General features: G+C 42.0%; 1 protein-coding gene across 4 annotated transcripts in view; it reads right to left on the bottom strand.

Moving 5' to 3' along the window:
- Positions 1-454: 454 nt before the first annotated feature.
- The window catches only part of zyx (zyxin), a 59,556-nt gene continuing 45,497 nt past the window's right edge, over positions 455-14,513 (bottom strand). For 3 of the 4 annotated variants that reach the window (XM_077597932.1, XM_077597931.1, XM_077597933.1), the window contains 9 exons: positions 10,308-10,546; positions 8,780-9,045; positions 6,339-6,434; positions 4,382-4,903; positions 3,885-4,026; positions 3,012-3,181; positions 2,750-2,928; positions 2,555-2,675; positions 455-1,739 (listed from right to left, as the gene is read on the bottom strand). In XM_077597932.1, coding sequence (XP_077454058.1) covers positions 1,638-1,739; positions 2,555-2,675; positions 2,750-2,928; positions 3,012-3,181; positions 3,885-4,026; positions 4,382-4,903; positions 6,339-6,434; positions 8,780-9,045; positions 10,308-10,530 — 1,821 coding nt within the window. In that variant the 5' untranslated portion in view covers positions 10,531-10,546 and the 3' untranslated portion in view covers positions 455-1,637. Of the gene's footprint in view, positions 1,740-2,554; positions 2,676-2,749; positions 2,929-3,011; positions 3,182-3,884; positions 4,027-4,381; positions 4,904-6,338; positions 6,435-8,779; positions 9,046-10,307; positions 10,547-12,169; positions 12,941-14,513 lie in introns of those variants that run through there. The other variant, XM_077597934.1, reaches the window with a different exon arrangement.

Genomic DNA, 14,513 nt, shown 5'->3' with positions numbered 1-14,513 from the left:
TCATCAAAAGGGGAGGGTGAACACACTTGTGGACATGTGCAGTAATAACTAACTCACTACTGTTGACAGTGACAGATGTTAAATTCATTTGAACTGGGATGGCTGACGTCGAATAGCAGTTTTAACAAGATGGACACGCACAACCTGTTGAAGAGAGTTTGGAGAAGTGATCACATGAATGAGTACGTCAAAACCTGTGGCGTACAAATGTGAAAAAGTGGTCTGGAAAAACCTCAGAAGAAAAAAGTCATACCTGAGTAAAGTTGAAGTCGCAGCAAAACTGTGAAAAAAGGGCATGGCTTAATAGTCTAGAAAATATGGTACACTAATTCACTGAAATAACTCTGAAAAAGTTCCAAAGTATTCGAACTGTGAGGGTCAACCCCAATTTTTCCATCATTAAGTTGCTAGAAAAAGGGTGGAGAGAACAAATATAAAATCAGAATCATCCCACAACATTTAATTCATTTATTGTTGGGAAATAGGGCCAAAATACATATCAAACAGCTGTTTATATAAAAAGTAATAAAAAAAGGACAATGCAACATCACACCGGATAAATGCAGGCATCGTCTCGTATATTGGATCACGCGAAGGCATGTAAAGCGGTTGGTGCCGAAGACCGCGTAGTATGGTAATACTTGGAAAAAAAAAACAGAAAAACAAAACAAAACAGCACCTACAATACACAGAGAGCATGCAACGCTGAGTGGCTATTGTTTCCGCGGTGACGATTTAAATTGTCCTAAGTAACCTAGCTTCCATTTCAAGGGAGCGTCTGAGTTCAAGCGTGAAGGCACAATGCCAGACATACAGTATGTAAAGAAATACATTACCATAAAAAAATACAGAAGTTAAAAAAAAAAGTGACAGATGGCAGAAAATGGAAGTGTTTACTTTAACCTCAAGGAGCTAAAGGTCAACAGGGCTCAAAAACAAGTAAATGATGCTCAAAATAAGTTCCGACCACTTCCATTAAAAAGCTAAAAATTTGGTCACTATGCTCAAACACTTAAATTTTTTTTTTATATATTATATTAGTTAAAGCAAAGAAGTTCAGATACAATGGAACAGAATGATGGCGCCTACGATGCTGTGTGTGAACTTTTAAGACAAAATGACAGTGGCATTAAAAAGGATTTATAAATCACATACCGTAATAGGTCCTATTTGGAGGCAAGCTGGTGACACCGTTAGTACATGACGTGATTTCCATAGTAGAATCCATAGTGGTAAAGCTTTGACGGCTCTTTAGTCGCAGTTTAAGAAGCCGTACAGCATGCGTTTAATATTTAACTCTGTTCTTAACTCGTTGGAATGAAGTGTTATTGTCTGGCAGAATGCTTTTTGATCAGGGTGGTCTGTGCAAGATATGCGGGGCATTTGATTAGATTTTTCTTCCAGCCTAAACATACGACAACGAGACATCTAAAGAGATCTATGGCGGTGCAGTACATTACCTCTGCACTAAAGTGGATCGAACGAACGAACGAACGGCGGTACGGCATGCAAAACGCACCCTTTCTCAGGGTGGGATATTTACGCGGAACACTGAATAAAAGCCCTGTATGGAACCTGTGCTTTAAGATTTGGTTCAGATTGAAGTGGGAGGGGAGAGTGGAAGTTGATTGCTCCGTCTAATTGGCTCGCTTGGCGTGGCACTTCAAACACAAGATACGGCCATCCAACGGATAGCAACCGTTTTCATCCGCGTCGATGGATAGCGGGCGAGCGCAGTCCTGCAAAAAAACAATTTCAAATCAACTCTCCGTTTGTGGTTCCAGGATTATCAATGACTATACAGTAAAAAATTAGGATGTCAGCAATACATAAAATCAATAAATTGAGATGTTTTCTCAGGAAATTTATCCAAAATAATGCTATCCGAAATTTAGAAACTCATTGGAAACGTCTACAAGCTGTTATTTTGGCAATGTAAAGATCCACTCAATATCGGTTGTTTCTTCTTTCCTCTTTCGATGCCCTATAACAGGGGTGTCAGACTCGGGTTGGTTCGCGGGCTGCTTTAACGTCAACTTGATTTCACGTGACCATTTTAGATATAATATTTAGATTTTTTTATTTTTATAAATGGATTAAAAGAATTAGATTAAAAGCCTTGAATATTCAGTTTTTTTATAGATCTAAAACAATGTTTATTTTAGCTTTTTTAATATATTTTTAGATTTTACAAAATGATTGTTGAACTAAAAACAGAAAAAATGGATTAAAAATTACAATTATTGATTTAAAAGGGGGACAATCAGGAAATTTAATATACATCTATACTCTTTATTTGAATTTGATCCTAAAACCGGAAGTCGGCACTCATCATCTTACTTTCCCGGGCCGCACAAAATGATGCGGCGGGCCAGATTTGGTCCCCGGGCCACCACTTTGACACATGCCCAATATAATTTGGTTTATTTTCTCCTAGTTCAATAAACTTGGTTTCACTTCTGAAATATTCCTCTATCCACATGTTTTTATTTGGGAAATTTCCAAATGAAGTTGTTGACAATTTCTAAATAAAAATAATGGGAAATGATCTTACTTCGCAGCGGTAACACTTAAGGTGGAAGTTCTTGTCGAGAGCCACCACCCTGACCGACTCCTCGCTGCCCGGTGCCGGAATAATGGGCTCGTTGCAGCTGACGCACAGCGGAGAGAAACGCCTGCAATGACAACACGGTCAACTTTGTCCTATATTTGCAACAACGTATGACATTGGCAATGTATGAATTATCACCTGTGGTAATCCTGGACACAGTAAGGATTATTGTTGTCGTCCGTGATGAAGGGCGCCCCTTCCAGTATGCAGGAGCAGGTGCTGCAGCGGAAACATTGGGAATGGAAACACTGACCCACCGCCTTGAGAACGCGGTCCGTGATCCTCTCCCCGCATCGGGAGCACACCGCCAGGGTATTCTAAAGGGAACGACATGGATCTTGGAGATCTAGAACACAAAAGTAGGGCCTCCCTGACGGCTCGCGCCGGCTGGTCTACTCACCACGTAGCATTCCTCGCATTCCGGGGCGCCATTCCTGTCGTAGAACTGCATGCCCTGCAGGGGGCGATGGCATGTAACGCAACAGAAGCAGTCGGAGTGGAAAAGTTTCTCCATGGCTCGCACCGCCGGCTGAGTGCGGGACAGTGCCTCGCCGCATTTGCCGCAAAGGTCTAAAATGACAGAAGTGCAGAGGGGTTCATTTTCTGCCGTGGACGGCGACCGTGACCGGATGTTTGGTCGACCGGACGTTTGGTCGCCGGGTTCGCTCGCTGTCAAATTAGGACAGAGAGTTTACTGTTGATATTTTGATATTAGATATTTAGATATCAAACTCTCTCACTCTCTCATGGTTATAATTTTGAGAGCTGGTTTCAACAGTAACAACCTGGCGACCAAACGTCCGTTCGACCAAACGTCCGTTCGACCAAACGTCCGTTCGACCAAACGTCCGTTCGACCAAACGTCCGTTCGACCAAACGTCCGTTCGACCAAACGTCCGGTCGACCAAACGTCCGTTCGACCAAACGTCCGTTCGACCAAACGTCCGTTCGACCAAACGTCCGTTCGACCAAACGTCCGTTCGACCAAACGTCCGTTCGACCAAACGTCCGTTCGACCAAACGTCCGTTCGACCAAACGTCCGTTCGACCAAACGTCCGTTCGACCAAACGTCCGGTCGACCAAACGTCCGGTCGACCAAACGTCCGGGGACCAAACGTCTTTCGACGAAACGTCTGAGTACCGACGGCAACAGACGCGCGAGGAACTTCGGTGGGACGGGCTGGCAGGGAATGATCCCTGTCAACTTCCCAATTTAAATGGATTGGACGTCCACGTTAGCCAAGGAAGTAAATAAATACGCTCAGTGCATACCGGTGGTGGGGGCAGGGCCGACAGGTGGGTGGGCGTCCATGTTTTTAATGAAGTCCTTGGTCATTCTCTCCAGTTCTTCCACTTCCCTCATATTGAGTGCTATGCCTCCTCCTGATGTTAACACTGGACCTGGAGGTGATGGCTATACACACACACAGTCAATTGTTATCATTTTTCCATCAAGTGAAGAGTGAGTGAGTGACCTATGACTATGTACATGTATTAAATACTGCTTTAATTTGCCAGACAAAAAAACATGCTAAATCCAAGCTGCAATAAATAGGTAGCATATTTTCAGGACTATAATGTGCACTTTTTTCATAATTATGGTGGACTAGCAATTTATACTCATGTGCACTTAGTACTAAGGGCGGGCAATCTTATAACATATATGATTGACTAAAATAACGCGGCCCGCGAACCAACCTGTCTGACACCCCTGCCCTAAATGATCACAGAGTAAAATGACACAATTTGTAACAGCTTAGTAAACATACCGTGGATGCCGGGGGAGATTTCATTGGCTGATTGAAGGAGGATGGCGGAGGGGGTGTTACAGTTTTAGCTTTTGGAGGAGGTACAGCCACAGGCGTGTTTTCTTTCAGACTGACAAACTGAGGACTCTTCACGTGATCCCCGGAGATGTTGTTGGGTGTAGTGGCAGGTGCAGGTGGAGAGGATGGAACTGGGGGGAAAGTGGTGGGTCCCGACGCGGCAGTGGTTTTCTGGGGACTGCTGCTGGAATTTGGAGTCTGGTTTAGGTTTTGGTTAAGTTTTTTCGCAAGGGACGAAGACGAGGTTGTTAGCCGCGCTCCGAAAGGTGACTTGGCCACCGGTGGCGGGGGTGAGTTGTGGTTAGCCTGTCGGTTGGTTCTGGCTTTCAGCTCCTCTGCCCAAGGAGCAGGAGGGGGACGATCGCCCATTTCGGGAGGTGGGAGGAAAGAGAGAGCTGGTTTCGGGGCTGTGGGTGGGGGGGCGGTTGGTTTGGCGCTTTGCACTGAAGAATACTGGTTTGGCAACTGTAAATAATTAAAAAAAGTCAATAAAGCTATGTAGCATCAATATGCATATTTGTAAAAATGCTAGTGGATCATTTAGAAATGAAGTCTTTATTTTTCAGTTTTGTTTTTAGCCCCAGATTCATCCGTGACCGGACATTTGGTCGAAAGATGTTTGGTCGACGGACGTTTGGGCGACGGACAGTTCGTCGAACGGACGTTTGGTCGACGGATTCGCCGCCGGTCATTTCGTTGAACGGACGGACGTTTTGTCGTCGGCAGGTTCGCTCGCTCTCAAAATTATAATCATTAGAGTTTTATTCTGAGAAAGGGTGCCATTGGCGAATCCGGGTAAAGTAAAGTTACATTAAACGTATGTTTGAGTGTGCCTGTATATATTAATCCAAGTTAATTTAACTTGTTTGTTCGGTTACGAGTGTCTTGCCGTGGATAAAGTCCCCCAGAACCCCCCCCCCCCCCGCCTGCTTTTATGTCCGTCTGTGTTCCCTCCGCTCCTCTAATCCGTCTAATTTTAGTTCTATTAAACACATTTTATTACTATTAAACCACTAGCTATGTGTTACTTTGTTAATAGATGGCGAATTAGAAGAAATACAATTTTTTTCCAATCCAATATCCTATTTTTTGGTGTTTTTTCAGAGGGTTGGAACGAATTAATTTGTTTTTAGTTCATTCCAATGGGAAACGTTCGCTCGAGTTACGAGAAGATCGACATACGAGCTCAGTCCCGGAACAAATTAAGATCGTATGTCGAGGTACCACTGTAGTTACTTGTTATTTTACAGTCACTAGTATTTGTATATAAAAAATACTGTTATTTACATTTTAAAAGGACAGATGTAAAATGTAATCTTCCAATTCTGGAACGACTTCACTATCCACCAAAGGAAGGTCATAAAGGCGCCAAGACTCAAAAGCTTTGACTGATGTGCTTGTATAAGGCAAAAAGTACACATCATGTTTGGCTCTTGTAAACAGTGTTTGAGCTTTTTAGCATTTATTTAGCAGATTTGCAGCAAATATTATTGCCTGGTGCTCCCGAATCTCCCACTTGGGCTAAACACACTCCATTTATGGACGTCTGGCGGCACATTCGGGCTCCATCACGCTCTCACGCTTCACTCGGTGTGCAATTCTCTCTGCAAGAGTCACCTCTTTTTTTCATTGTTTTTTTTTTTTGGGCGGTCTTTGCCAGGCCAATGTGCTGTGTATGCAGTTCACTTATCATTGAGCTTTCCACCTGAACTGAGACTCAGAACGCCAGACATGGCACAACTCCAAATTATTTCCACTGCCCGACCCTTCTTTGTTTTGCTTCCTTCCTCGGTCTAAATCATCCCTAGTCTCATCATTATCACGGGATGGGGAAAAACCCTGGCGCTTTTTAACGCTCCATGTTTAGTAAAAGTTTCTAACATCTCTTCTACTTCAGTACCTTTGGGTTGAAGGGCCCCCGCGTCTCCATTTCGGAAAGCATGTTTGTCAGAGTGTCGATCTGCTGATCCAGGCTTGTTTGCTTGGTAAAAGCCCTCTGCCAGAGAAACATGTAAAAAAGGGAGAGAAAACACAAATTAAGTAAGGATGACAAACGGATACAGGAAGCGATCATATGTCATTATTGTGAGTGAAAATTAATTTATTGGCTGCCATTAACAATCGACATCCAATTCATTTAAAATAGGACTGGCAGTGAACTTTATGAGACTAGATGACCAATCCGTTTTGACTGGGCGGGCTGACAGTGATTTTCCCCAGTACAGTGGTACCTCTACATACGAGCAGCTCTACTTCCGAGATGCTCGAGATACGAGGAAAACTTCGATCAAATAATTATCTCTAGATATGAGAAAAATTTCGAGATGCGAGAGAAAGCCAGGTGGCCATGACATGAGAGTATGTTTATCATTGTCTTTTTTGCCGCATCTCTTTCGTGTATAACAGATATCTACGAGCACTGAACGATTTCTTCACACGAGTTTCTCCTACACATGGACCAGAAAAAGCACAACGCGCATGCGCGGGCAAAAAGAGGGCTTTATGGGTAATGAAGTATGCTCGTGCACACAACACTGATAGCCAATGGCACCCTTTCTCAGAATAAAACTTCATTACCCACAATCAATACGTGGCTAGGCTGAGCTGTTGCATTTCCTGCTTTTCCTTCCTTAGCCTGTTAGCTCCCGTTAGCGGAGCAATTGCTCATTCAAGACTACTTCTTGTTGGCAAGTGGTCGTGTGTTATCCTATTGTGAGGACACTATACTTACACATTTATTCATTATCTAGCCGTCACCCTTGACTGCCTGAGCATTTAACAGAAATATCGCTGAAAAATGCTTAGCATAAATAAATCTAACCTCACTGACAGCAATCAAAGTATATGAAAACTATTAATGACCGCAAAGCACAGTTATGCTCATGAATGATTCATATAATTAGTGGTTACGGTTGCACGGCAACAAAGCTGTTCCCACTGATAACTAAGGAGATGAAGACATCCGAACCCAATCACAGAGTTTAGATATATTCGCTTTGCTCCTTTGTCATTGAACTATTCACTTGATTTGAATGTTTCACTTTTAGTTTCAGATTTTTTCCCTCTATTTATTTATTCTTTAAAATGAACTATAATACTATTGGTGTTTTTATTGCTCTCCTATGGATTGACTGTTAATCTCTCACACATTCTCAACCATTGATGAGTAAACTTGTGTTTTTGTATTTTGATTTAAGTATATATTTTTTTAATTAAAACAATGTTGATATAAATAAAGTGTGAGGTTTTTTGTCATTTAAAAAATGGAGCACAGTTACTGTCCTGTCATGTAAATTTATCGTGTTTTCCAGACATTTGTAAGCCAAATAAAAAGAGAAATACGATATTTAAAAAAATAAATAAAAGGAAACAAATATAAATATTAACACGAGCATATTTACGATTATGAGCACAAATATTATACTGGCGGCCCCGGGGGTAAGATCTGGCCAGCCACAACATTCTTTTAGTGTCTTGCAAAAGCAAATCATGTGCAGTGACCTTATGTTACTTTCTAAAATAATAAAATTGCGGATGGTTATCACTTTTAAAAAAACATAGTACAGTGGTACTTCTACATACGAGCATTTCGAGATACGAGTAAAATTGAGCAAATAATTATCTCTAGATATGAGAAAAATTTTGAGATACGAGAAAGCCAGGTGGCCAAGACTTGAGAGGCTGTTTATCATTGTAGCCCACTGTCTTTTTTGCTGCATCTCTTTTGTGTATAACAGATATCTACGAGCAATGGGCGGAGCGTTGCATTTTTTTCAGTGTTTTTTTCCGTCTCTCAGCACGAATGCCGGAGCGATAGCTAATTACGAGGAGTATAGTATATTACTTCTCGTTGGCTGTTCATAAGAACATAAGGGGCACTGGCTCTCTCCCGCAACTCCCTCTTTGTAATGTCTCTGGTGGCAACTACCTCTTTGTAATGTCTCTGCGAGCACTGGGCGGAGCGTTGCATTTTTTCAGTGTTTTTCCCCCCCTTAGCCTGTTAGCTCCCGTTAGCGGAGCGATCGCTAATTCAAGACTACTTGTCGTTGGCAAGTGGTCGTGCGTTATCCTATTGTGAGGACATTTGTGTACATCATTTTCGGAATATTTTGAAGGGAATACAACAGCAAACAGCTGTTTTGTTTTGTATATGGAACAATTTGTGGTTATCATTTATTCAAGTGTGCGGACAACTTTACAGATGCCTAACTGACAGTAGATGGCAGTGATGAAACATTTTTTTTAAATGTTAAAATGCTCTAAAATGGCAGACAATAAAAATGACTGGCTGTCAGAGAGTTAATCAAGTTGTGATGTGTCAAGGAGTCCAGCCTGGCTTACCTGAGAATTCCCGCCAGCGCTGGAATAACCAGTAGCAGCAGCGGAGGTGGCGGGTGGGGGCGGTGGTGGGGGAGGGGGGATGGGAAAGCTTGCCAAATGGGCACTCTCCTTGGGAGCGGCGGGAAGGGGAAGGTCATCTGCTACAGGTGGCGGCGCTGGAAAGGCTGGCGGGGGGGCGTCCGAAGCCAGGGGTGTGATTTGGCATTCGGGGGGAGGGGCCGGCAATTCGTCATCCATTGGAGGAGGAGGAGGTGGAGGTGGGAAATCTGGGGACAATATGGAAGCTTGTTTGGTTACACTAAACCATATGTGGAATGACAACAACCAAGTTCAAGGGCACAATCATGTGACATCTGAGAGTCAGAAAATAGGTAGTGGGATTTTTCATAATGATTTTATGCGGCTTGTGTAGGTTCCAATCCCAGAGATGCTAGCAACCCCAAATTAATCTACTGTACTTTCTCGCATATAAGCCGTATTTGTCGCAAAAAAAAAGACTGAATCGAGGGTGCGGCTTATATTCGCAATACAATGCGGCCGATACGGTCATTTATTTCAACATAGAGAAAAGATAAACAGATAAAATGCTTAACAAAATTTATTTTGTCGTCTATGAATGAAATTCAAGAAGAAAAAAATAAACCGTATCTTCCATGAAACATGAAAGAACTCACTAACTTGTGCCTACCATTGCTCACTCAGGGCGCCGCCATCCTAGGGATGACAAACTAGACCACTACAGACACACTTCCTGGTTGTACTGCTCATGTGACTTCCTTTTTGAATTTCCGTCGGAATGTGCAATCCAGCAGACGATCCTTTCGATTCATACAGTATCTCAGAAAAACAACGTGCGATGATTTTTCTTAAGATTTTCCCTTCAAAGTAACATTTGTACTCCCTATTAAAACCATGAATATGGAGGTGAAAATTGTGAATCAGGGGGCGTCTTATACGAGAGAATTTGTAAAAGTGGATTTCAACGGTACGGCTTATACGAGAGAAATTGTAAAAGTCGATTTTAACGGTACGGCTTATACGAGAGAAATTGTAAAAGTCGATTTTAACGTTACGGCTTATACGAGAGAAATTGTAAAAGTCGATTTTAAGGGTGCGGCTTATACGAGAGAAATTGTAAAAGTCGATTTTTAGGGGGCGGCTTACACGAGAGAAATTGTGAAAGTCGATTTTAAGGGTGCTGCTTATACGAGAGAAATTGTAAAAGTCCATTTTAAGGGTGCGGCTTATACGAGAGAAATTGTAAAAGTCGATTTTAAGGGTGCGGCTTACACGAGAGAAATTGTAAAAGTCGATTTTAAGGGTGCGGCTTATACGAGAGAAATGGTAAAAGTCGATTTTAACGGTACGGCTTACACGAGAGAAATTGTAAAAGTCGATTTTAACGGTACGGCTTATACGAGAGAAATTGTAAAAGTCTATTTTAACGATACGACTTATACGCAGATGCAGCTAATATGCGAGAAAATATGGTAATTGTGGTCTGGATTGTCATGAAAATGTCAAATACCATCACTGAGCGAAGGTGGCGGCGGCGGCATATCGCCGACACGTCCGATCACGCCCGTACCCACGGGCGTCGGTGACGGCGCCGAGGGTGGCGTCATGCTCTTGGGCCGCGGCGGGGCGACCGAAGCGAACTTCTTGGGCTGGTTGTAGAAGGACGGCGTGGTGACTTTGAAGTTGAGTGAGGACGTCACCATGACTGGTTTGCTGCTGCTGGAACTCTCCATCTTCTAAAAAGCAGACCTGAGGATAATTGGACACCACTTTTAGATATGAGCCAGAAAGGGACAAGAAAAAAATGAATATTATTGTAGGCCAATTGTATTGAATTAAATTAGACTATCAGCACTGTTGTGAGGACACAGAGCGGATGTGAACCCCACTGAAGATAGATAGTAACACCTCACAATATTTTTCACCATGCCGTTGTTGAAGGTGACATCAATCATTGTCCCAGTTGGGACGCTGTTGTACAGCTAACATTACCCTGCGAGGTGAGTCAAAAAAGTGGGTCAGATCAAATATTTACCTCACAAGTGCTTGATGTTAAACAAGGTTAGAATTACCGCTGTGTCTTAAGAGAAATTCCATGCAAGACTGCCGATCTCAAAACTGACCTTTCGCTAAAAGGTTCGTTGTTTCCCTCACGCAAAAAAAAAAAAAAATTCTACACACACGACCAGTCATGGCTCTTCTATAACACTCTGTTCTAATCACTCGTGTCATCTGATGAGGAGTTGTCACATTCCTCCGTGTTTAAATCTCCTCGACAGCAATGACTTTAACCTGAAGAACACCGATAAGAACATTTGAGTATGTCATTTGCATTTTTTTCCCTAACCACGCACAAGCTACGCTTCAAGTTCTGACATGAGAAAAATCCCAGAGAGCTTTAAAAAGTATTGTATAATCAGTTTCCCTAATTGAAACCACACCCCATTTTGACTTGGGAAATCTCCCTCCTACCTAAACTATCAAATTTGTCATTGCCATGAAACACATAACGCAATCTATATGAAGTCTAAATACACATTGATTCAAATGCAAATTGTAGTATGAAAAAATTATTTGGTCATCATACATTAAAAAGCCTTCTTGGGAGCTGTTTACGCAAAGAGGAAGTCTTACTGGGCTTACTGTTGCCTTAGAAAAACAATGTAAAGTGTGCCTCAAGTATGTTTGGGTTCTGAACCCCCCAAATAGTTGACCGATCAACACAAATTATTTTCTTTCCTTGGTATCTCTTAACTACCATCTTTAATGGTAGTTTAAAAGAGTGCAATGGAAAAAAAATGTATGAACTAACAAATGAGAACCCAATACACCCATTTCTATTCTTTACTATGTCAAGGGTTATCATATTTTGCATTAAAATGTATCCAACTACGTTGTAACACTAAAATGCCTGAATTCAGCTTTTTTTTTTTTTACAGATGAACAAAAACACTTTCTTGGCCACTCCTTTTACATGACAATAACAATATTTTTTTAAGTAGTCTCAAAGAGAAAGTGAAAGTGACACGGCCCATGTTATAATTTCCCTCTGATCAACCATCTGTAAATACAGAATTGGGGCCTGTCCGAACATGCCAAAAATATTTAAAAAATATATTTCATCAGTAGAACCTGAGACCGCCTCGCTGCCATTTTGCTCCCATTTTACAAGCTTGTCCTCCTGTAAATAAACCCTCAAACAGCAACACCTGTATGAACGTGTCGGCGGCGCTAGGAGTAAAATACTTATGTAAAACGAAAATAATCAGTTGCAGCCATGTTCCAAGTAATAACAGCTGGCTCTTAACAAAACCGAATGGACTGCATAATGCAGGGTGACACAAGTGGGTACGAAATTTGCACTTGCGATACCTTGTTTCCAGGAGACCGGCGCCTGTAGTCCTCTCCATAATTGATGTCAATTGACGGTGCTAACAGGTCGCATGTGTTTCTCGGTACGATCCCGAGGGGTTTATAGTACGCTGACATCAACTCCAACCTCGGCCCCAAGGCTGACTAGCTAATCTGTCTTGAAACTTGATCCCGAGATGTGAGCGAGACCCTTTGCGGTGGGGAGAAATGTTGCATTACAGCACAATGACATCACCTTCTGTGCAGTTTTTTCTCCGCCCCCCCCAAGCAACGGCGCTCCATCTGTGCTGACTTAAGCTTCGCAATACCCAAATGAGGACTCTGGCTACGGCTAATCTCTGCCATATTGTTTTTATATGTTCTTCATCCCGCAGTTTCCTAGTCACTTGAAGTCAAAGACGTCACTTGTGGCGTGATACTATCGTTGCCCTCTTGCAGCTGGAACGTAAGACAACATCACCAAGTCTTACCGCAGTGCTGTAGCCCAAAATTGCCAGGTTTAAGTAGGCTAGCTATGACATACTTTTGACATGAGCGAATTGCTGGGTCATGTACGAGGGAAGAGTGTTAATACATTGCTATTACCATGAAGGAGCTAAAAGGGGCTGAGACACTTTACTTCATATCTGCATAATTATTGCGATTTACGCACTATGAATAACAATAGTCAGCACTTTATGATCCCACGTGGTGTTTAGGCAAAGAAAACTGCTTCCAGGCATGTCTTTTTTTGTTCATTTCTGTGATGTCTCAGTTTCAGATGAACACTCAGATCAATGTGATGAGAGAGAGGAGTTTTTTTTATAAAGGATTAGAACCCTTGTGGTTTAATTCTTAAGCTACTTTTGGGGCATACGATGTAGCTTTACTTAGTAATTAGGTAAAGGGAAATGGAACAATAAGAGGGACAGTGAAGGTGAAGTGCTTTGGAGACAAGGTCAATGAAATAATGAAAATATTTTTTATATATATATTTTTTTTAACACTTGCTGTGTACACTCTTTGCCATGGTTATGTAGCAACAGTTGTATTCAAATTAAAAATTAATGAATAAAATCTTGAACATCCTTTCTTAATACATTTCTAAAGAATCAGACGATCGAATAATTCGCCCTAGATACGATCAAAATTTCGAGATACGAGAAAGCCAGGTGGCCAAGACATGAGAGGCTGTTTATCATTGTAGCGCACTGTCTTTTTTTGCCGCATCTCTTTCGTGTATAACAGATATCCACGAGCATTGAACGATTTATTCAGACGAGTTTCCGCTACACATGGACCAGAAAACGCACAACGCACATGCGCGGGCAAAAAGAGGGCTTTCTGGGTAATGAAGTATACTCGTGCACACAACACCGATAGCCAATGGCACCCTTTCTCAGAATAAAACTTCACTGCCCACAATCAATACGTGGGTAGGCTGTTATTCCTTCCTTAGCCTGTTAGCTCCCGTGATCGCTCATTCAAGACTAGTGGTCGTGCGTTATCCTATTGTGAGGACATTTGTGTGCATCATTTTTGGGATATTTTGAAGGGAATACAACAGCAAACAGCCCATCAATAGCGAACGTGAGGGTGGAGGCGTAGCAAACAGCTAACCCGCCCAGAACGAAGGTAAAAAAAAATTAAAACAAAATTAGAATTCAGTTTTGTGTAAAGTGTGTCTGTATATATTAATCAGAGTTAATTTAAATTTGTTTGTTCCGTTACGAGTGGGTTGTCGTGGAAAGTCCCCCCGATACCCCAACCCGCCCCCTCTGTGGGTCTCTCTATCCCGTCAGCGAAATCCGCCCAATTTTAGTTATATTAAACACATGTTATTACTATTAAACCACTAGTTATGTGTTACTTTTTTAATAGAAGGCGAATTAGAAGCAATAACACATTTTTTCCAATCCAATATCCTGTTTTTGGTGTTTTTTCAGAGGGTTGGAACAAATTAATTTGTTTTTAGTTCATTTCAATGGGAAACATTCGCTCGAGTTACGAAAAGCTCGACATACGAAAAGCTCGACATACGATCTCAGTCCCGGAACGTATTAAGATCGTATGTCGAGGTACCACTGTAATTGTAAAAGTTCATGTCACAGTGTGTTGTTTTGAGACAACCTCTCTATTGTTCTATTGTAAATAGCACAAGCCTGTTCGCTGGAAAGTGTGTCTAGGTCACTAATGCAGGGACAAACAAGCCTTGAGAGAAGGAATCTTACAGGTCACTAGACAGCAATTGAGCTCTCATGCTGTGGGCCGCCTCTGATCATGCCGAGATGAATTATTAAACCAAACGTTGTCACGGCGCACAGTCGGGAAAAGCAAAGTTTCAACATTGTTGATAGACATAATA

The sequence above is a fragment of the Stigmatopora argus genome, chromosome 4, assembly GCF_051989625.1.
Source record: "Stigmatopora argus isolate UIUO_Sarg chromosome 4, RoL_Sarg_1.0, whole genome shotgun sequence".
NCBI classification, from domain to species: domain Eukaryota; kingdom Metazoa; phylum Chordata; class Actinopteri; order Syngnathiformes; family Syngnathidae; genus Stigmatopora; species Stigmatopora argus.
This window is presented reverse-complemented; position numbering and strand designations above follow the sequence as displayed.